The sequence below is a fragment of the Chelmon rostratus genome, chromosome 21 (assembly GCF_017976325.1).
Source record: "Chelmon rostratus isolate fCheRos1 chromosome 21, fCheRos1.pri, whole genome shotgun sequence".
NCBI classification, from domain to species: domain Eukaryota; kingdom Metazoa; phylum Chordata; class Actinopteri; order Chaetodontiformes; family Chaetodontidae; genus Chelmon; species Chelmon rostratus.
Window position 1 is genome coordinate 11,946,456 of NC_055678.1, and position 26,762 is coordinate 11,973,217.

The following is a 26,762-nucleotide window of genomic DNA, read 5'->3' on the forward strand; positions in this document are numbered from 1 at the left end:
CTCCAGGCACTGTGTCTTATTGGTTTATGCGCTGCTAGAAGTTTTGCTCAAGTTGCTAAGTGATATGATAAATAAAAAAGTTAACATGAAGTTTCCTCCGCCTCATGGTACAGTTAGAGGTCAAAGGTCATGCGGTGCACCTGCAGCAGGCCAGTTAAAGGAAGTGAGTTTAACCACCATAACAACACTGCTGTTATTCCACACTTTCACCTCAAATCATTCAACCACACATTTAAATGTTTCTAACCAACCACATCTTATGTATTTGGATAGTTTACAGTGTTAGTGACAACTCAGTTTTAACAGATTAAATGCACAAGATACACCTGCAGCACAATAACTTTCAAAATGTTTCACTTTGAACAAGAAAAATGCCTCTTTTTCTTGCAGGCATATGTTCAGTGAGGTTGATATTTATAATATAATATAATTTACAATGTGTGCCAGGTTTATGACTCTGGAACAGTATGATTTGTAGGAAGATAAAAGGGGACATCTCTGCAGTCATTGAACCTGGGCGCCCCTGTGGCTCAGGCCGCCTGGTTCAAATCCGACTGGACACCTTTGTTGCCTCTCAGCCTCTCCACTATCACGATGTAATGAAGGCATAAAAAAATGTTCACCAAAACAGTCTTGGAATAAGATGATTTCTCCATCTTAACATCAACTTGAAGGGGAAATAGAAGAAAAAAAAGGATGTCAAGTGACAAAATATAACTTGAATGGCATTTTTTGAGTCTAGTAACCATGTGTGCTAACTCTGTTATGAAGTACCCACATTCACAGTGTTCATTGAGTCAGTAGGAAGAAAAAGGCACAAGAACAAAACTATTTCCCACATGAAGAAAAAAGAACAAAAATAAAGAAATAAAGAAAACACGACTTAACCAATTCAAACTGATACATGTGTGTCTTGCCCTGTTTGACTTTTTGATGAACAGCACACTGCAGTTCCATCTACCATCACTGGGTGGCAGTAACAGTTTGTTGTGAGCAGTAACCTGCAGTGGTTTAATGTCTGAGGTTTCACATTTCTGTAACTTATTATGTGCACAACACTAATTGGCATTAGACCACATTCATTAAAGTTGATCAATATTTTTGAGTGAGTCTCGGTGAAGATTATCAGGATCGTCAGGATTGTCAGGATTATTTGACAGAAAATAAAATCGTCTGAATTCTTTTGGAGAAGTATTGGACCTGTTTTCATATCACCACTCCAGAGGATGAGTTCTAGAAAATGAGAAGTTTTTCACTTTGTCAATGAACACAACACATCTGAGTTTCAGGTGTTTTATATGCTTTTAATGACACACATACTGTACGCAAACAATTCCATATAAAAATGACCATTTCTTCATAAAATATTTTCTTATGTATTTACTCCACCCTCCCTCTGCAGTAGAGGAACTGGTCACAATTTATTCAATCAAATTAGCTACCAAAGTGATTGCTTTTATTTATATATACTACACATTTACATTACAGGACTTACTGACCAAATAGAAAGGGATCCATTAAAAATAAACTGGTTATTATTCACACAAACTGTGAAAGGTACAAAAATATTCACAAGAAAAGTACAAAAGATACATTTTCTTCAAAATGTAAAGTACAGTTATTTAATTTTACAAGACCTTCAGCACACTCCCGTAAGTTTACTGTTCCTTCCTTCCTTCCTTGTGGGCTTATTCCTGGATGAAAGCACAATTTCTTGCTTCATTCACATTAGAGACTTTTTAACAGACTTGTAGATGTTTAACAAACTTGTAAAAACAGTCACAGGCCCAATTTTCACCCTGTTTATGCTTCTGCTCAGTCTCATTGAAAAAGAGTCAAACAACTATTTACTTTTTCGGCTCCAATCAGAAAGCTGATCATGATTCCCCATTTTGCCAAAGAACATTTTAACAGGGGCCATGGCAGGAGATTAAAGGGATCAGTGTGTCGAATTTAGTGCCATCTAGTGGTGAGGTTGCAGATTGCAGCCACATGAATCCCACTCAATTAATCCTCCCATACGGTGGCTGCTTAAAATGCTATAAATGCAAAAAGGTGCTCTGCAGAGGCAGTGTTTGGTTTGTCTGGCCATGGAAGAGGACTCACTCCCTCTGTGGATATAAAGAACTCATTCTATGTAAAAAAACAAAAAAACAAAACAAAACAAACAAACACAAGTCTGATCTTGAGTTGGTAATACACTAATGAAAACATAATTGTGAACATTGCCCCAAAATCCCACACACTGGACCTTCAATGTGCTACCATGAATCAACAGGCGGCTGGTGCCAGTCCTCAGGGTCTGTTCTGGTTTTATTACAGCTGAATGGCTTTATATGGAAATAACTGTGTCAAAGAAAAAGACCGACTAGAGAAAGAACACACGTGGTTTTACAGAGGACAGCAGGTAGATCATTCCCGGGTAATGTTTGAGCTACAACACAACACTACAGTGTAAACACCAGTACATTAATAGTGATTGTACAGAAGGTATTGGACTCATAATAACCAGTAGAAATATCACATTCTTGTGGAAGTGTGAACATTTGTGAGCTGTGCAATAACATTTTGATTTTTTACAGCTAATATCACCCCAAAATCCCCAAATTTCCACACACTTTATAGTTGATGTGGTAAATGTTAACTTTTGGAAATTCTTGGGTAATAGGAAAAAAAAGCCAGGGGTGCACCTTTAAATTTCAATTTAATGGTCACAAGTTGCGCTAGGTTTTCTTATAAAACCATTTTTAAATACCACAGAATTGATGAGAAAACACAAAACTAAAGTCTGTTTTTCCCCTAAAAAATTAACTTTGTGGAGATATGAGGTCTTCACCTGACAGAAACAATACATATGACGGGTTTTAATCCAAAACACTGCACTGTATATCCGTTATATATAAACATTAAAAGACTGAATCTCATCACTCAATAATAATTACATTCTAAACAATGTTAGTAGATAGTAAGATAGATGAGGGTATTAAAATAAAAGCTGACCATGCTTTTATAAAAACATGTTATATTTAATGTAAGAATCGTTACATTGTATAAAATCAGGTGTCATTTCTCTTCAAAACCCGTATGAGAACATCGAGTGAGCAGAACGTTTCCCAAAGACTCTCAGATTAAAGCTGATGTGTTGGGGGGGCGGCGGGTTTTCAACAACCCAGTCAATTGTTTCAAGACTTCTTCAGGATATCGGGGCCCAAACACTGAGCGGCATTCTGCCGCAGACCTCCAAACCCCTGCAGAGGAAAACGCTATTTGTCTCCTTTCAACGCTGCGACAACATCAGTCGTTGGGACGTGCGAGTTGGGAGCGCGCCGACTTTCCAACAAGGACATGAGGGTCACACAAAGGCTCCATTGAGCCGCTTTTGACCTCCCCCATCCCAACACCAGTTGACATGAAAAAAAACACCCTTCAAAAAAAATGCTGTTGATTATTAACTGGGTTGCCAGTGTGTTCTCGCTGAGTGGAATTTGAGCCATGCATTGATTATCCAGACCCAGCAGAGCATTGCTTTGGCCTCCTCAGATTCACATTCAGCTCCAGTGTCTCCACTTCTACACAAAAACACAAACAGCAGAACTGCTTTTTGTTGCATAAAGGGCAGCCGACATATGTAAATGCTCATGAAAATTCTTCACTTCTTGTGGAATATAGCTTGTAGTGCTTTCTTGCACAGTGAGAGGCCACCAAAACCAAACGGCTCATTGTGACAACACAAGCCTGGGGGCCATACGCAGTACCCTAACATGTAGTGCATCGTGCATACTTTAAAAAGCACATCATCTCCCCTTATTCTTTGAAAACTCGCAAATCCCTGAAAACTCGGCTCTAACTTAGTCACCAGTATGCTTTGTCTTCAGAACAAAAACATTATTTTTGAGATTTGTGCAGCGTAGAGAGTCTGCTAGTACCTCGCATCTCATCGGTTGTACCGCAAAGTAGCTGCAGCCACACACACACACCAACAACCACATACATCAGCGTGGCACAATGCCTCTGTCTTCTCCATACAGGATGCCTTTCTTTCAGGGAGCATGTCCACTGGCCAGATGGGCTGCAGGGCCTTTTCTGGCCAAAACAAAATGGCTTTGAGTGTGTTGAAGACCCCCATCAGGTCACAGACAAAGTGACCAGAATACTAAACATCACCTTCAATGCACATCATGGCTCACTTTGTCAAAGTGTTCTATATGTTTTTTGTTTTTTTCTCTTTTTAGCTGGGCTGAGTAGCATATAAAGACGAGGGAACAGAAGCGAACATAAAAAAAAAATGCTTCACGTTTAGAAGAAACAACCACAGACATTAAACAAGTTAAAAGAAACTGAACATAAAAAAACCCCCATTTTCTCAGCATTCGTTAATTCAAAAGTCAGATTCTGTGATGATCAGACCCTTCGCGTACCACGACGGGTTTTGACAAATGTGAACGCCTTTGCTTATTATCAAGTACTGAGTTATATACAAAGGTTGAATGAACTTCTTTTTTGGCACTTAACAGTCACATAGAGCGGGCAGATTGCTGAGAAGGAGACACGAATACAAATGATGCTACAGACACCAGATTACTGCTACACTGTGTTGAGTCATGCAGTGTCACAATTTAGTGATTTGGTGACCGGTGCCGGACAAGTTCGACCTGGTACTTCACTTGATATGGAAAGTAGGTTCACTTCCACGTGCACGTACTATTTCAAATATGAAACCCAGCTCATTTCCATCACACAAACATTCATCTTCCCTTTCTCTCGCTCCTCGTTTCCCTCAGTACAACATAAGCTGTGACTCCTTATGAGTTCATTGCATTACTCCCAGTGCCTCTCCTCAAGTGTATCCACTCCAGGTGTCCGCTAGACCCAGATACTCTGGATTCTCTGCCGTGGGGGTCACAAACCCGTTCACGTGCCTGGGCAAACCACCGTCTCTCTCCAGTGCCTCGGGCCCGTCCACGGCAGCAGCCCCGGCTACAGCTTTGGCCTTGGCCACGAGGTCCAGGTAGTACGGGTTGTCAAAGGCTGGAGACGTGGAGGCCCCAGAGCTCGTGGGGACCAGGTATCCCGGGTTTTCCACGCTGTGACCAGAGCTCAGGCCATTAGGGAGGCGTCGGTCTACTCTGGAGCCTTTACGAGGCAGCGTGCTGGGCCGCTCGGAGATCCCCGGCCTGAGATCCTGAATCTCCTGGTTGACGTACTCTAAGCAGACGGAGGAAAAAAGAGAAGTCAGAACAAAACACTCTGAAATTTAACTATCAAACACTTCCATTACAGCTGAAGCAATCTCCGGCTCACCTGGCAAGGCATGATTATGATTTAACCCATGACTCCGTCTGGGCAGTGAGTGGTGAAGGTGATGAGGGTGAGGAAAGCCATTTGGCCCGTCTGTCTCCAGGTCGCCCTGGCTCCCGTTGGAGTAGGTGGGGTCTTTACAGTAGCGTCCAGGGCTGGCTGGGGGCAGCGAGGGGTCGTCCGGAGGCCCGTCCAGGAAGACCGAGTCAGATTGGCCCCCGGCCGAAGGGCTGCGTTCCAGCGTTGGGTACTGAGGAGGCCACAGGCCGTTGGAGGCGCTGGCTCCTAAAGGTAAGGTAGGATACTGGCTCCGGCCAAGAGTGCTCAGGGAGGAGTACATGCTCCGCGGGCCACCGGTGACAGAGGGCTCGACATCTAAGCCCTGATCTCTGCTCTGCTGGAGAGAGGAGGGATAAATGATTACTAGAAACTAGACAGGATGGCGAATTCAGCCACTCAAAGGCTCCCAAGCCTCCACGGCTGCTACATGTCCAAAGTACAATCATACAGTTGTACTGGAATTAGATTTTATCAAGCCTGGACAGCCGAAAAAGATTGCAACTGGTTTGAAATCTAATTCAATCCGAGTCTCGAGAGATGTGTCTCAGTCAAACATCACACTACTTAATTATCTCTAGGGTTAGCTAACCGCTAACTAGAATAAAGTTATACAACGAAGTACAAAATTCAATAAAAAACTGTCAAATATTAAACTAACTACAGCCATGCCAGCAGCTCCACAGGCATGCCAGCACGCCTCAGCCGTCAGCTTGCTAACATGCTCACAATGGCAACGCCAACGTGCTGATGTTTGGGGGGTATAATTTTCACCATCTTAGTTTAGCACGTTAGCATGCTAACATCCGTTAATTAGCACTAACAAGAAGCAGAGCTGCGGCTGATTGAATGTCGCTCGTTTTGCAGGTCTTGGACAAACAAGTTTTGACCTGATGGTGGTGCTGGAAGGTTAAGGGCTCACAAAAGCAGTTGTTTACTCAAACACACAAACGTGAAACTCCTGGTGGTGTTGGAGGAACAGTCGGGGGACAGGCTTCATCCTGTATGTGCCAAATTTCACGGCTGCTGAGGTATTTCAGTGTGGACCGAATGGACCGGCCAGCATCGCCCTCTCTAGAGCCGTGACGCTAAGACGGCTGAAAACATGCTTGCAAATGTGTTTACACTGTCTTGTTTTATTTCCACAGTGACCAGTGCAGATAGCTTGATGATGCCTGAACACAAAATCCAACCTGATAACATAAATAACACGACAGACAATCAGCCTATAAACAAGATAGGTTTCCCGGTTGTCTGAACACAGTCTTTGTTTTATCTGACGGTTAAGAACATGCATCCGTAGCTTGGATCAGTCTACCTACGCTCTGACTCGCCTGCTGTCTACATCACTGACCCTGTACGATTGGTGTCTGGATGGCCCGTTGGCTTGAGCCCCGTCTCCCTGAGTCCTGGGGAACAGGTTTGGCTGAGGCACCAGATACTCCTCAGCATCCAGCAGTTCGCTCATATTGTTCCCTTCTTCCTCCAGCAGCATCCGGAAGAACTGGCTGTCCACTGGGCTGGACATGCTCATCTGCTCGTCGTTCTGCAAGCCAGAGGAAGATGGAGGTGTAGAACACGGTTAGGAATGTGTGAGTAAGAGTTTATTTATCAAAAAACATCTTAGAATGTTTATGATATGAGCATTACATGATAAAGCACTCAACACATACCTGAATGACTACATAGCGAGGAGGATCTCTGGCCATGGCACTAAAATCATTCACCAGATCTTTGAACCTCGGCCTGCTCTCTGGGTCAATCATCCAACCTGCCGTCCAAACATAAAATCAGGATCTCAAGCAATCATTTTCAAAAAATAACTACAAACATGCAACTCTGTTAGGCACAACTAAAAATGACAACAATTTAAAAATAATATTCTAATGAACACTAGCTCCTCCGCTAAAAAGGAAACAGGCTGCATAAATAAAGGCCATATTTATCATCCCATTGGTTGACTAAATCAGATTAATAAGATAAACGCTGCAATAACAACTACTGACATTTGACCATGATCATGTAGACGTTGATGGTGCAGATGAGGGGCTGGGGAAGCCGTTCTCCTCCCTCTAGAACATCCGGGATTTCTCTGGCGGGGATCATGTCGTAGGGTTTAGCGCCAAACGTCATCAGCTCCCACACCGTCACCCCTGAGAAGGAAACGTACGATTACAACACAACTTTTACTCTAAAATAAAATATCTACCTAAATGACACTGAAAAGAAAATCAGCGTCAGTATTCAAAATGCGGATTTAAGCCATTGTTCATTATGATTTCATTGATCTGCAAACACCACATGGCTGCTTCTCCAATAAGGATTTACAGCAGTTTGGACACCTGTTCACTGGATATGCAGCTACTGATTGAATATAATCGAATTTTACTCTTTTCTGAAGCATGCGCAATACAATGAACTACTATATGTTCCAAAATTAAGAGTACTTCTTCCTTCAGCTGTTTCTATTTGGGTGTCAGCAGCTCATCTGCTTGCTGGCAGATCAGACCCCACTCAACCTGGCATGCAGACCACTATCAAACAGCAACACAGGGATTTTAAGTCACTTCCAGCCCTGAGTGATACCGACCGTAGCTCCAGACGTCACTCTGGTGAGTGAACTTCCTGTGCAGAATTGATTCCAGGGCCATCCATTTAATCGGCACCTAAGAACACAGATATAGATCAATGAATAAATCATTCGGAACATCCCCAGTGCAGATGCTGCTACAGTCACGGCCACATCTTACCTTCCCTCCATCAGCGTGATATTCAGTCTCGTCTATATCGAGCAGACGGGCCAGACCGAAGTCGGTGATCTTCACGTGGTTTGGGTTCTTAACCAGAACGTTGCGGGCGGCCAAATCTCTGTGGACTAGCCGGACTTCCTCCAGATAACTCATCCCCTACACACACACACATGTCCATCACCCACAAATCCATGTGGCCACAAATATACAAGCTGATACCACATCAAATTTGAAAGGAAAAATAAGAGGATCAGCAACATTCAGACCTTGCTGTTTTGCAAAGAAAAGTACACACCGTTAGTTCTATGTGCAGTATGTTCTTGGTCACATACCTTGGCGATCTGGACACACCAGTTGAGGAGGAACTGGGAGCCGATGCGGTCCTTGTTCTCCCTGACGTAGTCCAGGAGGCAGCCGTACGGCATCAGCTGAGTGACCAGCTGCACCGTGGAGGTCAGACAAATCCCCAGCAGGCGACACACGTAGGGGCTGGCCACACCTGCCATCACATAGGCCTCCTGGGGAAGACAAAGGGAAGATGCTGAGGAGTTGTGAACTGTGTTTATATGCACTGTAAATGTGTGTATCTAGCTTGCACTCACATCAAGGATCTCTTTATTGGCCTTCGGCGACGTGTTCTCTCGTAACACCTTGATGGCCACTGGTATTTTCACACTTTCCCCATCAGGAGCCCACACACCCTGAAACAGATCATCAAAACTATTCAAAAACTCACCAAAGACGTAACGTTAAATATAGAAATTACAACCAATGCTGGCGTGCAATCAAAGAACTGGCTCACTTGCCTTGTAAACAGTACCAAAGGCCCCTGCACCCAGCACTCTGAGTTTTTTCAGCTCAGTCTCCTTCAGAATGCGCATTTGAGCCTGATTGGGTGACGCACCGCTGGGTGTTAAAGGCTCCACCAGCTGTACGAATGTAGGAAGCAGAGGGAAGATTCCTTCAACGCACATTACAACACCCAAGAGGAGCCTAAGAACTCAATTTTGCACAGATTTCCAACTTAAAACAATCAAGCACGTCTTGTTTACATCAACATTTGTGCCCACCTCATGTTCTTGCAGGATCCTCCTCATCGTCTCCTTCCTCTTCAGCTTCTTCTGCCTCCTCAGGTAGAAGACCAGCAGAGCCAGCAGGATGAAGAAGAGCACCACCCCACCGACTGCAGCCGCGATTGTTGTAACCGGTCTAAACAGAGAAAAACAGGTCAACACAGCTCCTGTTCCACAAACCAGGCTGAATTTGTTCCATCTGAAAAACTTGAACCAAATTGAAAGTGGAGAAAAAGTTGCTCACCCTGTCCTGGTATCGATGGGGCAGCCTCTCTCATCCATCACGGTGCAGCTGAAACAGAGAAGCGCCGGGTGTGAAATCGCTTTCACTGTGTGCAGTGTGTGATTGTGTCTGTGACGTGTGTCCACTCACGACAGTGTGCAGTTGGTGCTGCAGGGCAGGCAGTATCCTGTAGCATTGCTGTACTTCCACACAGTCTGCTGATCCTCCTTCACGCCACTGGGACAATGATCCACGCAAAGCTCGCCATCCTGGAAGTTTCGACACTCTGCACAATGTTCTGCACCCTGACGAAACACAGAAAGAAATATTTAAGTACATTTAAACAAAATCTTTTGCACACATATGTACACAGGTATGATGAGGTGGCTTTATCTATTATGTTTTAGTCTATTTGATTTTTACAGTGGACAAGAAGCCAGGAGTAGTGGTTACATGATATGTTCAGTGCTATGTTTGCTTTGATAAAGCTATTTTAATCACTTTTATATGTTATTGAAAGATTATATAACCCTGAAGACCAATTTATTGAACAGCTACTCTGTTCTGCATTGGAGTGAAAGTCATTTGGATTCGACCGCAATGAAAGTGCGTCTTTAACTGCCTTCTTCTCTGCAGGGTCAGTGGAATTATCAGTTGTGAGAAAGTCATAAAGAAAAGAGTGATGTCTGAACTGAACAAACAGGTGATACTTTGACATTATTTTCTGTCAGTGATTGAACATGTGGGGATCTTGCCCAGGAGTCGCATCATGAAAAACCTGAGGCAATTCCACATTTTATTTTGATATGAAACAAACAATATTATACCATTCAGCACTGGACAGTCAGAAAGACCGTAAGCCGAGCTAACATCTTACCGGGCCGTGACAGGAGGCAGAGCTATTGAGAGGTCGACACTCTGCGTGACAGGCAATGCACAAAGATCCTTCCGCGTATTCCCGCACTGACCTGCAACACAAGCACAGCCACAATGTAGCATAACATCATATTACACAGCCTGGCATTTGTTGGATGCTTTTATCTGAAGCACCTGACGCTGTCATAAGGACATACATTTTTAGAAAGGGGGGCCTCAGCCACAAATAACTGCCAATGTCAGTCTTAACAGATGACCTGCACAGGATCACTTGTTCTCTGGACCAGAGGACTGGGCGTACATTATTGTTCATTAACATTGAGTGTAATCGTATTGTGATAATACAATCGTATCCCAATAATCTTTTGTTAAAGGAATAGTTTGGCATATGATGCTGTAGTTGACATTAGTTTAAAAATCGCCTGGCACATAACCCCCAAAGTACCACAAACTCATTTTTATATGGATTAAACAAATGAGATATAAAGTGTTAATTAATGACCTTTGGACAGATGCCAGGCTTGTCGTTTCCTTGTTTCCAGGTTTTGTGCTAAGCTAAGCTAACTGTGTGCCAGCTATAGTTTTGTATTTAGCATACAGACATTAGAGCGGTATTAATCTTCTCATCTGACAAAATGAATGATTCCAAGCAATCTATCACACTGGGTAACTGTGAACAGTTTTGTCTAATATAATGCATGACAGTCAAACATAGTTCATTGCACCAACCATTTATATGTAGTTTACATACATTTGCCACATCATGATACAAACTGGATGAATAATAATATTGTGATATTGATTTTATCTTAGCTCATCCCTCAGACCCAAAAAATGCAAACATGAGCAACAAACATTTTTTCAAGTTGAGAGAAAACCGGACAATTACTCAAACACAATTTAAGTAGAGTTTTAACATATGAAATGTTTAGTCATGCTTTTGTGTAGCATGAGTTCATTAGCAGGGTATTTTAGGCTTTGGGACAGTGTGAAACGTGCGCATACAGTAAATCATCAAACTGCAGGGCAACTGATTACAAACCAACACCTTCCAAATGGATCTCTATTGATTTACTTGTCTGTCATCTTGGAAATATGTCACTGACATGCATGTTCTATACATCAAACTAAAGCCAGTCCAGTTACTGTACAAAGAAACTCCAGTGTAATCACATGTATTTGTGCTGTGAATGACCAACAGTACAGTTGCTTGAGGGCACAATTTCAGTTAAAAGCTTTCAGACTGATTTATTGTGACTTCTTTGGCGTTGGCTGCCAATCCAGTCAACCTCATTTTTACTTCCAAGTGTTTTTTTTTTTTGCTGGAAAAATACTTTGTGGATTATGACACACAGTATACTGTATTATTTGGAACGCTATTACTAGGCTTGTTATTGATTCAGCACAGCCACACCCACACAAACACAACCACAAGCTTTCTTACCCCTGATAGATGTCGCACTGCTCCACGCACTCAGTGCCGCGTTGGAAAGCCTTGCAGGACACACACTGGCTGGGCCCCGGGCCCCAGCAGCCCCCCACACACAGCGGATGACAAACATGCCCCTCTTCCTCTGAAAACACATGCAGAGCCAGAGAAAACAAAGCATGATGCACATTGTGCTTTTTGTTGACATCTCCTCATACAGTTCAGAGGACTCACTATCACTGTGTTACAACTGTGTTGCTCTCAGCTTTGTGGGAGCTAAAGCTGCCAAGTTTAAATCTGTTTCAGTGAGAAATGTTTGAAAAAATCACAAAAGAAGCACAGAGGAAAACAGTAAAAGGACTGTGCAGACAAGCACCACCTGTCTCGTCAACTGCAAATATTTACCACGCAACATCCATGAATGTTTTTTGTCACAGAGCAGTTTTCTGCAGTTGAGTTTCTAGAACAATAAATCGAATGAATTCGTATCAAAATCACAATATGTGCAATTTTCTAAATCACAAAGGCTGCAATTTTTTGACAAAGGTAGAAAGTGTCACGACATAAGGTTATACATGAAGCACAAATCATACCCTCCTACATGTTTGTTTTGTACAGACCAAAGCAAAAACCACAGCACTTTTTATTTTTTCATTGAAAACTAAATGCAAAAACTATTATTCCCACTTAAATCATGACATGAATATCATGTCCTGCATTGAATCTCATATTATGGCAGAGGTATTAAACTTGGCTCAAGATGCTTGCCAAGTGACAAGTGTCAAAGTGCAATCCACAGTAAGTTTAATGGATCTTGGCATTATGTTTAACCTACCACAGACTTGCGGGTTTTGGTTGTTGCTGACGATGCGGTGGGGTCCCTGGGTGGGATGGAGGAGACTCTCCCAGGGCAGTGAACTGGTGTAGCACAGCTGGGAATTGTTGTTTAACAGGACCAGACCTCCACTGACGCTACGTAGTGAACGCAACCCAAGAGACTGGATGTGCAGATTCTGGATGGCGAGTGAAAACACACCCCTGAACAGAATTTGAAAAACAAATTGGAATGAAGGAATTATTGCTAGTTCAATCAAGAAAGCTGGGAAAAATTACAAATAAGTTACAAATGAACAACATGGATGTCAGAAAAACAGCAGCGTCAACACTTCAATTACAACACGGAATCAAATATACTGTTCTAATTACCCAAACAACAGCTCATAATGTGAGACCTTGTTATGAAAGTGTCTGACAAGCAGATCTCACATCAGTCAGTATGACCTAATTTGATCATGGTACACCAGATAACATAGACTTGCACTGTTTTCCTGGCTAGCATGTGCTGCAGGTTTAAGCAGCTGTGCTGGCAAATAATTAGCCTTTATTCTTTATTACCCTGCGAGTGAACAAACTGCCTCAACTGAACCAGACATAAAGAGTGGAGCACAAACAAAAGACACAAATCTGAATAACAAGAGTAAGAACATCTTCTGTGTCAGCAAAAATAAATCATAATTGTGAAAACTTGCAGAGCGAGGGATTTTTGATTTATTTAAAAACATCGATACAGGACATGAGGTTAACATGCACACATGCAGAGCAAAGAAAGACAGATGTGTCAGTCAAACAGACAGTTTAAAAGTCTTACTTGTAGAGCATCCTGCCTCTGATCACCTTCAGGTTCTCAAACACACTCAGGTTGGACCACTCTTCTGGCCAGGCATCAATGTACAAATAACCTGCACAGCAAAATCAGACACTAAAATCACTCCAATCGAGGAGACACAGCATGCTCCTTATACCACATTTGTATGTAGTGAGTGAATTAGCGAAATCATATTTATAGTAGTTCATAATCACATAAAGTTTTCTAGTTCTTTTCTAGTTCAACCAACACTTGCTTACTGTTCTCCTCAGTGTTCAGTACCTGTAATCTCCTCCAGTGTTTTGAAGGCGCTCAGCTGCTTGAGGGTCAGGCCTGAAGTGTTGGTTACAGGGTCCCTGGACGACAACAATATGAGATTTAAATAACAATTTAACAAACTAGAGGCAATATATCAAATTTTCTTCTCTATCTCTCTATTTACCGATAAAACCTCCTGTGGTGCAGGTTACCTTAGATGACATTTTACACTTCAGTTGGTTCACGCAAGATAATTTATCATGGATCTGGCTTGAGCTGCTGAACTTTATCTAACGTCCGCAGACATAGCTCAGTAGTTCAATATACACTGTATGTATCATTACAGTATATAAATTCTACCATTTACTCTTCACCATTGTTTGATGACATAAACATATATACACAGTATACGTCTATTGCATTTTAATTAGATTTCATTTGACTTAATCAATCACAATGAGGAGAAAAGACACAAAAACAGTTCTTTTTCTCATTGTTGACATAAAGATACCGTAAAGATGAAAAACATTTATGTCTGGGTTCGAAGTACATTTGAGTACAGTAATCTAAAGGGTTTGGCATGGGTGGCAACTTTCCCCTTCAGTTACACAAAGAGTTGCTGTAAACTCAAATATTTGAAGGGCTGTATGGGAGGGATGTGGCTCTGTGGTGGCATAAAGCCTTGGGTATCAAGCTGCTGTTTGTGGTTACTAAGTGCACACGGCAAATTGAGTAAATTATTTTGGCATTTCTAAAGAATCTTTGTGAAATAAATCTGTATGCATGTTCTAAGGCTGTGTCATTTTTTTATTTTATTTTTTTTACATTTGAAGCTTCTATTGATGTTTTCAGAAGAACATGACACATGACATCATCATTCCCAGCAAATTTTCACTTCACGTTACTCAGACGAGTTTAACTGTCGCATGTTTTTTGTTTGTTCACCCCAAACGGCCTCATTACTGTAGTAGCTGTAAGCTACTGAGGTTGGGTGTGTGTGTGTGTTATCAGTTCAGCCCCTGACTGAACACAGCACTCTGGTTCTTTAACCTATTTCATTCCAGTCTCTTTTCTTTTTACCCTGTCCTCTCTGTACGTTTATGAAGGGAAGTACCATCTAGTAAGCAGTCAACGAAGAGACCAATTACAGGTCAGCACCGCGGCTCGTTGCAGCGGACACTTTGAAGTGTAGATAAATCCACTTTTTAATCCCAAAAGTTTAAAAAAATAAATGCTCATCATTCAAAACGATGGCAAACTGGTCCAGATCAGAGCAGAATCTGTTGCTCGGGGTGTTTATTCCTTCAGAGCTCCTGATCTGTCCCCGGTCCCCCCACACAAGTCTGCAAAGCCCTGCGATATTCAAATGCTGATTTAATTCTAACATCTGCGTTATGAGCTTCAAACAATTCAGCACAGCCCTCCTATGTTCTGTATTTGGCCTGAGTGTCTCTTACCTTACAAAGCTCTGAGGGAGGAAGGCCAGACTACCAAAAATCTTCGTACACTTGTTGAACTGCCCCACATTAGAAGATGTCACCATGGTGACACCATGGTTGTCCATGACGCCGAGGTTGTCCATACCCAGACCATAACACACTGCAAAACAATTATTAAACTGGACTTACTAAAGATGTCCAATAAAAAAGGAAAAGAATGATCAACAAACCTCAATATAAATCAGGATATCATCAGCGTAGAACGAGGTACAGTGTGGTGTATCACATTGAACAACAAGGCTATAAGGTGATGTGATAGCAGGGGTCTGTCTCACAAAGCAGGCGTTAACACATCCACCATCCACTAAGCAAAATCCAGAACCCTCAAGGCTGGAAATTAAGTAAACACCAATTATCCACTATTTACTAAGAAAAGATTATTTAAATTTTCGAATTAAAATCGATTTTAATTGAATTATTTTATTTCATTTACCAATCCTGATTCATGAGACAACCCCAGTTGTGCTGTAACAGCAAACAGAAGGTGCTGCAGAAACAGGTTGGCTCACTTTGCACAACTATCTATCCATCTGTAGAACATCTAGCTAGAGCATAAGATATGCAAGATTTGTGCTACATATGTTGGAAAACCTTGTCGCCAGCGTTTGTGGTTACTGATGACTATGCCTTACCACAGTAACCCATGCAGATAGGCTGGTGAAGTCTGGGCGCACAAATCCAATCTGATCACTGTGCAAAAGACAGTGCGGACAGTCTGCCTTAAAGATTTGATTTGAGAAACAAATCTTACTTGCCTGCAGTCTGAACAAATCTATTGTCATGTTTGTGGAACCAGATTGATATGATGTGTGCTTTGTGACATGGTGTGTTATCCTGCTGGAAGTAGCAATTACAGGTGGACTGTGGTCATAAAGGTGCATATGGTCAGCAACGGCATAAAGGTGAACCTAATTAAGTGACCATTAGGTGTTTGTAAACAATGCACTGTGTCCAAATGCAAATGTTCCCAACAAAGACACAATGATTCCCACCTTTGGGACAGTCTCCTTCACACTTTTCACATTTCTGCGTCTCGTTTCCATCAGGGTGTGTGATGATAACTTCCTGGTTGGCTTTGGGACAAACCAAAGTACAGGCCACTTCCATAGCCAGATAGTTATCTACAAACAGGGAGACAAAGTGTTCAAAGGGCATCTTCACAGTAAAAAGAAAATAAATTAGGTATGATGAAATGGGAAGTTGGTAGCCTGAAGCATAACAGACACAGGAATGTGACTTTAACACTGTCACCTTTGAATTCTTCGAGTGTGTGTGGAATTCTTGGCAAGGAAAGCAAAAACATAATCTTTTCTCCACCTTCTCCCTTTAGCATTTACTATCATCACACACTTCAGACACACTTCATCATCGGTTGCACCAGTGGAACTGCACAGTGGCCACTGGCTGTGCACCGTGCGGTACCTTCTGGGATAAACACAACATTTAAAAAAAAAAAAAGTTCTCACAAGGACAGGTTTTGACGCAGGTGGCTCCAAAGTTGAACTTCTTGTTTGGGTTGGGTTTGGTCTGAAAGGTGACAGGGTCGTAGATAGTGGGCGGAGGACAGTTCTCCTTGCACACACCACTGTCATTGAAGTGACGGCAAGCCTGGAGAAAAGAGGAGGGAGAATATGTGTTACTCCAGATATGACAAAGGACTGTCTGATGAGATAACACTGAGGATTAAAAAAACGTGTATGTGTGTGTGTGTGTGTGTGTGTGTGTGTGTGTGTGTGTGTGTGTGTGTGTGTGTGTCATTCACCAGGCAGTCTGAGTCTTTTGGTCCTGTGCATCCAGCAGCACACTGCATGTGACAGCAGTCATTGGGGAGGGGGCCTTTACACCGCTGACAGCCAGACGCACATTTAATTCGGGTCACTTTGAACAAAGACAACAAAGAGAAAATCTTCAGCTGTACTGTACCTGCTCTGGACGTTTTTCCAGTAAAAACTAAACTGTGACACTCTGCACATGATGTTAACTCACAGGTCTGGCAGTCCTGTGCGGTTTCCCCCCAGCAGCTTTTCCCACATGCAGGCGAACAATTTGGACCTGTACCAGAAGAAACACAACATCAACAAATACTGAGAACTGAGTGCTGATCGCACAATTTAACGACTGAACAAGGAAAAAGGAAAACAAAACTAAGAGTCTGTGGGGCTGTACTTAAGTTGTGTGCCATTTATGGTAAGCTCTGTGCAATATCGTGTTGCGCACCTTTCTATGATGGTAAATTTTTCGGTGACAATGCTATCACACAGACGTTTAGCAGTTCAAATTTACGAAGTTCACTGTCTTAGTTTAGCCTATTAGCTTCCTAACATTAACTTATTATGCCATTAACCCACAGTGCAGCTGAGGTTAACATGAATGTCGATTGGTTTGAAAGTATTTCAGCTATAAAACAAAGGATCCGACAATTAGAGGACAGAAGTCATTAGAATTTATCCACAGGGACAAATTTGAACACAATCCACCCAACAGTTGTCAAGATATTTTAGCCTGAACCACAAATGTAACCCTTTTGGTGGCACAAAAGGGAAGGTCAGGGAAGTGTTCACTTGCTATCCTGTCTGCTGGTTTTTATTCAGTATGACACATTGGACCAGGTGTAATTTGGAACAGGTGTAATTTATCTTCCTGTACCACTGTGTGGGATGTTCAATAATTCAGCTGCTCACATTTAGGTGCCCGAGGTTGCAGTCGGTGCAGCTTTGCATGGATGTTCTGCTCGTCCAAAGTGTCCCTCCATGTGATGTTCTGGGGGTCTGGGAAGCAGAGCTGGGGGTTCCCCCAAATATACACACCACCCAAGAGGATCTCTGCAGGGGAGACAATAGGGAAGCTCATCAATTTACTGTTATAAAAGAGGACAGAGGAGGGCACATAATGTCTTCACATTGACAAATCTTCCTGTAAACGAAAGCCTAATGAACATGAACCCGTTTGATCTCCCTTTAAAGTTTTACAGCGGCAAACACACAGTCACAATCCCAGTCCAGTCAGGCCACACTGGGTTCTGGCATCAACTCTGAGCTCTACTATATTATTATCTGACCTGTGAGGCTACGTAGCCGGAGCGTCCTGAGCCCCAGTCCGGCCTGAGTGTTATCCAGCACAGCCAGGGCGTAGCTGGAGTTGTACAGCTGGCTGCCTCTTATGATCCGAAGGTTGTCCAAAGGCACCAGACTCACTGACACGTGGGCTACGAGCACATAGCCCTGTACCTCCACAATCCCCTGGAGAAGAGGTGGAGAGAAAAAAAAAGGATAAGTCTCAGTTGTGGCAACAGAAACAGGTAAAATGAAGGAAAAAATGTAACCAAGCCAAGCAGCTGAATGCTTGTTTTGTCTTTACTCTGTATGCTTCTTTTGTGTCAAGGTAAAACTGGGTTCAACCTTGTTCCACAGTTCTTTTACTGTGGAACACCCTGTCCAAGGAGCAAAAACACCAGTCCAATCTTTCCATACTGTTTACTACACTGTAACAACTGTTATATTACAAACTTCGTTACCTGTAGGAAGGACAGGTCAGGGTTTCCATGAAGGTGTGTAATTTCCAGGTTGCCGTGGACGACCTGGCAGCCGGTGTAGAGCAGCCTCAGGGTCTCGTAGTGATTTTCCAGGCTGGAGGGCAGGGCCAGCTTCATGTCTGTACCCAGGCACACTGAAACACAGGCACCACATGCATGCATGTAAAATACTACTGTTTAGTCCTGAAACCCTGAAAATGAATGACTAACAACTTTGACGATGATGAATTACTGAAAACTGCCAAACATTTCAAACATTTCTCCAGATGACAATTTGCAGCTTTTCTCTGTTTTAAATCAACATAAATTGAATATCTTTGTGTTTGGGGCTGTTAGTCAGACAAAAGCCGGAAATTCAAGCCCAAGATATTCGTCTGGCATTTTAAAGAATACACGATTAGTTGATTAATTTGACGTTAATCAACAGATTAAATGATAATGAAGATAATCAGCAGTTGCAGCCCTAAAATAATTTCTCATTTTTACAGCAACATGCTCACTTTTCTGTGATATATAAGAAATAAATGATATATACTGAACAGATTATTCTACTTTATCTGTTCACGAGCTCAGTAAATATGTATATATTCTATGTGTAACCTCAGAAAAACAACTTTCTACACAAAGTCCTTAAATAAGGAATCTCATTAGCTCATTTTTTTTACTTCAAATGGTTTCAAATATCATTCTCTTACACTTAAAACTGAGTGTACAGTTGCAGATTATCTTGTGTTGTATATTGAAACTCAGTTCTGAAAGATGACTATAAGGACTCCCACATATTTTGACCGTGTAACTGTTTACAAGTGGCCTTGAATAGCTGCCCTGAAACACACGCCACCTGCACCGCCTCTGTCTTAGCGTGTATGATACAGTATATTTTCCACTGGCAGCAGAGAGCACAGATTCAGCACAGTGGGTCACACACAGCATTACATTCAGGGTCACACAGCTCTACAATTCACGGGGGCTGTTGCGCTCGCATAGCTCCCATGCTTCAGCACGCAGTCACACAGTGGACAGTCCCTCCTCTGCTGGGGTTATAAATGACTTCCTCTGGCTTCCTTCCAACAGCCCTTCAATAGTCAACCCACTTCTCCTGATTGAAGCCACCCCCCCAAATGCTATCTCTGTCCCTTCTTTTGGGAAAGACGTCTGGATGGACTCAGATACATCAGCCGCGGAGCAGGAAGTGGTGGCAGGCAGCTCAGGAGATACACGCTCAAGACATGTTGTTATCAGGTACGTGCGTCTGCCATGTGGACAGTTTCCTGGTGATGACTAAGCACTCAGACCAGTATTACAGCTGCTGCACCTCAGTTTAGAGGTGTTGGGTCATAAAGTGGAAATAAGGTCTGCATTAAAATCTGACAGCAAGCCTCTGCAGCAAATGGGTCTGTGATTAATGGAGTGGCAGCCAAAAATACACACCCAGTCGTTGCAGCTTGTGTCAAATATCAAATCAAATGACTAATCACTGCCTTCTTTGGTGATGTCATCATGGAAAATACTTTTACACGTCAAGCCAAGAGGGGAGTTGTGCTTTTATTCTTCAGCATTTCAATCATTTTAGTAGGACAGAATATATAAACAGAAACTGACTCCCTGAGTCGCAACAAACTACCCAACACACACACACACACACACACACACACACACACACAACAGTGAGGGCTCCAACTCTGGGGATTAGGTAAATGTGCCGTAACAGAACGCACAACAGAGCAGATTTTCCATTTCTAAAAAGTGTGTGTAAAGCCAGTTCTCAAGCTTCCTCTCCTTTTATTCCCTCATTGTTTGCTCTCCAAAAGTCTCTCAGCAACGCCTGTGTGTGTGTGTGTGTGTGTGTTTGTGAGGAGCTGCCCACCCCTCCATCCCCATGGCCTAAAATACTCTCTCTTTTATCACTTACTTAGCCCTGCTTGCTCACTGTCATGTCCCTGCCCCTGCCTTCCTCCTCCAAGTTCACTCACTACATCTTTTTACTACCTGGTTTCAGAGGCAAATAATCTGAAAACATTTCTCCTCAGCTCAACTCCTCCATTCATTTCCTCCTCTTGCCCAACTCCTTTTGGACGCTGGAAAAGTGTCATTTCGCAGGAATGTGCCTTTGCATATCTAAAAGATGACAGGCGTGGATGTATTTCACCAGCAAGAAACCAGGCTGGAGTTCAGTGTCTTGTTAAAAGACACATCAGCAACCTGTGACCCTCCAGGTCATGAGACAGTATCTATGTCCAGAGGGTCAACCACAAGACTCATGACACACGTGTGCGCGCACACACACTGACACACACACACTGCTGGCTTCTGCACAGCGAATCTGGAGACTTCCAGTGTTCAGGTGTTTCTGTGGTCAACAAGACGAATGATGGAAAATGTCCACTGTCCTGTTCAGTGCTCTGTCATAAATGCTGAGGCAGGTTTTAATGCATCACAGGAACCTGAAACGTACAAACGAGTTTGTACCTCGTATCAGAAGGCAAATGTGTCAGGTTGGCAGTTATTGGCGAGGTGCGGGTGGAGGGAGTTCAGATCGTGTTGCTGCCTTTAACGAAACTTTCTGAAACCAGCAATCTGACGGGACACACACACTTCACACAGTGATCCAGCTGTTCGGATGTGAGAAAGTAAACAGGGTTTGAAGCTCTCCTCGTCATTTTTTGTACAACTGTTTCTGTCACAAATGTCTTCACTTTGCTTGTTTTGTCCAACAAACAGGCCAAAGACATTAAACATACAATCACATGAAACAGAGCAAAGCTAGTTACCAGTTCAGAGGCCTTTGCCCGTGTTTTTTATGTTGCTGGATGTTTTCCTCACAACAAAGTGTATCTTTCAAGAATTAAAAGAGTGACTTGACTTTATTCTGGCTTCCTACAAGAGGGGATGTGGCCTCTGTGAACTGATTGTGTCTTGCACCAGTGTGCTGCTTGAGACTGTCCACAAACTGAAAGCCAGCTTGAAGCCACACCTGCGTGTGGCAGCGTGCCAGTTAGCACAGGGAGTGTGCATGTGTGTTTACCAGTGTGTGTACGGTAAGTGACACAAACACGGTGGCAGTGATGCCACTGCAGGACTTAGACTGAACCGCGGTGGAAAAAGCCCGCAGCCACACCAGAGCAGTCAGCAGGGTCCTCTGGCCTCGCTCGGCTCTCGTCTAATGGATCAGATCCCTTCAAAGCTCAACGCAAACAGAACAAGCTGATCCAACAGGACTTTCTCCGTCAGCTTATTATCCCACAGATTTAACATGTCAGTCCCAATTCTAATGCAATGCTAATCCTAGCGACGTGTCTTGCATAAACTTTAAATTTCTCCCAACCTCCCCGAACACATTCTTTCTTCCCCTTCACTCTACGGCCGAGGAAGAAAAAACAGGTATTGCTCAACAGACAAGCAGAACAGGATCCGTACTGTACTGGAGTCCCAGATATATCAGCTCCTCGCTCCTTCACCCTGTCATGCGTAGACTGCAATAACAAACACGTACAACACCACTGGATCAGATTATGTCCTGCTGTTCGTTTACACATTTACTACACATTAAGCATCTGCAGCAGCATGTGAATATACCGTTCATTTCAAAGGGAGGAACCGCATGACAAAACAATGAATTCATGTTTAAAAAGTACTGAATTTGAGGCTGGATTATAACTGGGTGTCACAAGTCACTGTGTTTATGTGGGGATGATCAGATGCCAATTTACTTGCTTTAGTAGATGTTCATCACATTGGTCTGTATGATAATGGAAAGTTGCACTAAAAATTCATTTTATAATCTGGAGTATACACCTTTTCACTGATTTAATGATTGTGTTAATTTAGAGAACCAGATTTTGTGTCATGATTCAGGTTATTGAAAAAAAAAAAAGATATAAACAATGACATTATTTTAGTATTAATATGCAGCATAATATCTAGTATGGAAATGGCTGTTTAATGCCATGAATTCCAGTGGCGCTGAGCAGAACCAGAGATATTTTTCAACAAGTCTTCAATAATAAGGCACCATTTATAATCAGTGTCTAACAGATGGCTTTATGAATGGCTAATGAAGCATTTACTAATACTTTATAGATCAGTAACAACTCATTAATAAGATCCTTTGCCAGGTTGTGAAAAATCCCTGTGGCAGTCGTTTCTTCTCCTCTAGCATGAATTAATTTTGAGCTCTTAAGTTCATCAGGAACTCTAAACGACCATTTGACCACTTAACTCCTGGGGAAAAAACGCTGCTGACACCTACATTGGTTTTATTAATTGTTATTGTTAATTGTTATTTATGGTGACAAATTTACAAACTTTTACAACTGGAAAATTAGCACTTCAGAGGAAGTTTTCATAAATCAGGCACCTTGAATGCATTATTCAATGATTTATTAACCATTAATAAAGCCACTACTTATAAAGGATGCCGTGTTAAAAAGTGGTACCAACAGACTGAAGTATCACAGTAGCTCTGTGTTATTGTGTTATTGTTTATCAAGATGTGATTCTCCCGAATGGATCGCTGATAATGCTGAACTGAAACGATCATTGCTTTTCTCAGGTTTTATTTTTGTCATTTTTGCCTTGATTTTTGATAGTAGCAGCAGAGAGGTTACAGGAAATGAGGGGAGAGACAGGAGGGGTGATGAAGATGAAGATCTCTAGCCGGAGTCAAATCAGCGTCACTGATGGTCAGACCCCTACAGTGCCACTGAGTCACTCCTGAAATGATTATTTCATTTCTTTGAATTATTGTCTAATTACAACAAGCAGGAAGTGACACATTGACAAACAATCTGAATGCAACTAACAATATTTTTTCAAAGAAGTCGTGAACTGAAAACACATTTTTTATATAGAAACGGATGACGAGGCTGCTGTGACTTATTTCAAAACTGCACAGATTTGTGTCAGCGACAGTCACAGTACATGCAGGCTGAAGGTGTGCAACTCAAATCCTAGAAAAGCACACAAGAAGGTGTCAAAAAGTCTCCTCTAAGGCTGGTGATGAGGCCCCCCCGATGGGCCCCTTCCTCAGCTCAGAGTGAGTTAGATCACTAACACGCAGCCTAGACTGGTGAGTCACGGCCGGCTGGGTTAACCTGCCGCTGAGGCCGATCCGGCAGGACTTAATCACTTTGCAGAGAGTTTCACTCAATGGGTGCACTGAAGTGTGACATGGACATGAACTCTGTGGAGACTGGGGCCACAAAGCACATGAGCTCACAATATGTTCTCATACAGGGGCAGGCTGTTGAAGTAATTCACTCAGAAAGAAAAACACTGAACTGCTGACCTTTGAAATCATACACTTGTTGGCCACAGGATGTGTGTGTGTGTGTGTGTGTGTGTGTGTGTGTGTGTGGACAAAAACACTGACATAACAAAACTTAAATAACTGAAAGTAAGACAGTTGAGGATTATCTGCTAGTGCACAATGTGTTACGGACCAATCACAGCGCTCACGCCGAACTGATGCTTCAGAGATCAACACTGTGGAGTAAAGTGCACCAACCTGTTCCCACCAACAATGCAGTTGTAGCTGGAAATCACTTCACCTGTGACTACTGGCTTTGTTTGTGTGTGTGTGTGTGTGTGTGTAGATGTGATGGTGATAGTAGTGGCTAATAAAAGACGTTTTAGTAGTAAAGAGGACACGATGATATTTCATGTTACCATGTTAGAGCCATGCACTGGCCTATTTCCTCAACAGGGGTTTCAGCAAGAGCACGTCGATTAAAAACTGTCGAGCACATGTCAATAGAGGCTGGGTTGTGAGGATTTGTCAGATGTCAATATTTTTCCCATTAATCCTGTCACATATTAAACGCTTTAAATCATCTGACCAGGGTTATTGATAAGTGATTTCACTAAAAAGGGATCTCAATCAATATGGAGGCCTGCATAACCACAACAACAAACTGGAGCTGCAAATAAAAATCGTTTTCATGATTAAGATGAACTAAAATGTTTTTAAAAATACACAAAAAAAATCCCAGAGTCCAAAACAGCATCTTCAAATCACCACAGTCTAAACCTTAAAAAATATGAATCTTAATGCAGAAGGAAAAGCTGCAAACCGTCTCATTTGAGAAGCTGGAGCCATCAAATGTTTTGTGTTTTTCCTTTAAGTCAACCTCTAGTTAAAAACATGTTTTTCTTCATGTTCCTCTGGTTGAATGTTTGAGCTTCACTGTGTAGTATGATGGAGTTTCACATTCATCTGCTGACAGGGTACATCTCTGTGCTAACTGGGGCCTATGAACATGGGCCAGTGTTGTGCATGTGTAAGTGTGATGTGGAAACCTGAAGCCTCCAGTGCACAAACACGCATCTTGTGTCCAGCTGTTACACTTTTGATTATCACATCAACTGTTTCAGCCTTAAAATAGAAACTGGTGTTTAAAAAAATGGCAGAAATGCAACATTATTCTAAATGAGTTGAGATCCTCTGTGTCAGTGCATCACTAAATGCTCTTCTTCTTTAGCATCACCAGCACTTTCAAAATAAAATAACTGTTTCTTGGACAGTCCTGCAAATGCGCACTTGTTTGCGCTCTCGGTTAGCTCTCGTTTTACTGGCATGCACTCAGGCTGCAAGTGTGACAAGTGGCCCTCTATCAGACAATGTCCTCCTTGGAGCCAGAAGTGAATAATTGACATCGTCATGATCCCTGGCGCACAATGCTCTGTCTGTTGTTGTAGGTTTGTTTTTGTTTACGCGGACAGCGGACCAGCCCAACGTCCGCCCGCAGGACCGACGAGTCGGTGCTCTGCGTCCCCAAGCTGCACGGCAGGTTCTCATATTTCTTACCTGTTCCACCGCCGCTGTGCTCCAATTGTGTTTATTTGTGCAACAAAAGCGTGCTTCAAGTTGCAACACGGGAGTTTTTATCCAAACACTGAATCTCAGTTGAGGCTCTTTAGCGACAGGTGTGATTTTTTTTTTTCCTCCTAATCAGCGCTTCGTCAGTCCCAGGAGCCCCAGCGGTGGCTGAGAGAGGACGAGGGCTGCGGACTCACGGAGGAATGTGGTCCCAGCCAGAAATATCAACCTCTTTGAGCCAAGTTGAAGCTCGAGTGTTTACTCAAATATAACCCACGGGCTCTGCTTTGATATCCCTTTCAGACCGAGTGTCTATTCTGCCGACAGCGGAGCCGTTAAAGGCGAGAAAAGCTGCGAAAGTTTACCCACCTTCTCTGCCCAACGCGCCCGTCGCTCCGAGCAGCACGGCCCCGACAAACACCAAAGTTCTCGCCGCCTCCATCTGCTGCGACCCGGCGCCTCTAGTCCATGTTCCAAAGTTAGAGGGTTTTTACTGTTCCCAATGACGAGTCGCCGTGTTCTGACTTCCTCTCGTCTCCACGTTAGTTTTTTTGGCACCTTTGGAGTTGTTGTTCGTCTCCCAATCTCAGTGACTTCCTCCCGTGAATTCCGTGCCTGTTGGTAGTAGAGCGTGACAGCGAGCGCGCGGTAGCGAAGGCGCGCGCCCGTGAAGGCCTGAGCGGGGAGTGGCAGGTTGACTCAGCCCGCCCTCACTGCGAGTGATCCGCGGGGCAGCGCCGCCCTGACCTCCTGCCGCACGCGGTGGCTTCGCCCCAGGAGCGGGGCTGAGATCACAGCGCGACAGCGCTCTGCTGCGGGTCAGACTCCTGCACCCAGCGCATTTTTGTGCATACACTCAGGAAAATGTGTTAAAAGTGCGGAAAATGGCCCCCGCGTCTCTTACACTGTCATATATTAGATTATCATTCACATTGAAGCAGGATTTCACTGTTATAGTTGTTGAAGTAGAGCTAATTCTGAACTGTTTTCTATAACAAACCACCCAATCATTATTTTCATTATGGATTTTGATCATTTTCTCATTTAATAGTTTGACTGGTTGGTTGCTGTCCCAATTACCCAAAGTGACACCTTCACACAGTGCTTATTTTGTCCAACCAGTAGTCCAAACCTCAAAATTATTATTATTTTGTTTAATGATTATTTAAAGAGCAAATCCTCACATCTGAGAAGCTGGAACTGTGAAACTTGTCTGCATGAAACAATGGTCAAAACGGTTGTCAGTCACTTTTCTATTGATTAATCGACTATGGCTTCATCTGTACTTGTTGTTCTGTTGTTTAA

General features: G+C 42.9%; 1 protein-coding gene across 2 annotated transcripts; it reads right to left on the minus strand.

The window, feature by feature from the left end:
* Positions 1-1,292: 1,292 nt before the first annotated feature.
* Positions 1,293-26,083, minus strand: erbb2 (erb-b2 receptor tyrosine kinase 2). Of its 2 annotated transcripts, none has more exons than XM_041963468.1 (27): positions 25,827-26,083; positions 18,623-18,774; positions 18,167-18,347; positions 17,790-17,930; positions 17,095-17,160; positions 16,871-16,986; positions 16,575-16,716; positions 16,101-16,229; positions 15,067-15,208; positions 13,634-13,707; positions 13,355-13,445; positions 12,542-12,744; positions 11,722-11,851; positions 10,279-10,369; positions 9,552-9,706; positions 9,423-9,470; positions 9,176-9,314; positions 8,912-9,034; positions 8,708-8,806; positions 8,438-8,623; positions 8,106-8,261; positions 7,946-8,021; positions 7,362-7,508; positions 7,029-7,126; positions 6,710-6,901; positions 5,302-5,692; positions 1,293-5,205 (listed from the first exon to the last, which is right to left on the minus strand). In XM_041963468.1, the coding sequence occupies exons 1-27, from the start codon at positions 25,897-25,899 to the stop codon at positions 4,838-4,840; spliced, it is 3,909 nt and encodes a 1,302-aa protein (XP_041819402.1). In that variant the 5' UTR covers positions 25,900-26,083; the 3' UTR covers positions 1,293-4,837. The 2 variants fall into 2 exon arrangements, with proteins under 2 accessions (XP_041819402.1, XP_041819401.1); XM_041963467.1 differs by having other exon boundaries at positions 5,302-5,695.
* Between the last annotated feature and the right edge of the window lie 679 nt (positions 26,084-26,762).

Bases quoted from the DNA above. Each gene is read 5' to 3' on its own strand.
- erbb2 (XM_041963467.1), bottom strand. From the start codon at position 25,899: ATGGAGGCGGCGAGAACTTTGGTGTTTGTCGGGGCCGTGCTGCTCGGA. The intron at 16,230-16,574 runs GTGAGAACTTTT...CCCTGTTTGTAG, and splicing joins CTGCGTCAAAACCTGTCCTT to ATAACTATCTGGCTATGGAA. The intron at 8,807-8,911 runs GCAAGTGAGCCA...GATCTGTTTCAG, and splicing joins CCTTTGGTACTGTTTACAAG to GGTGTGTGGGCTCCTGATGG.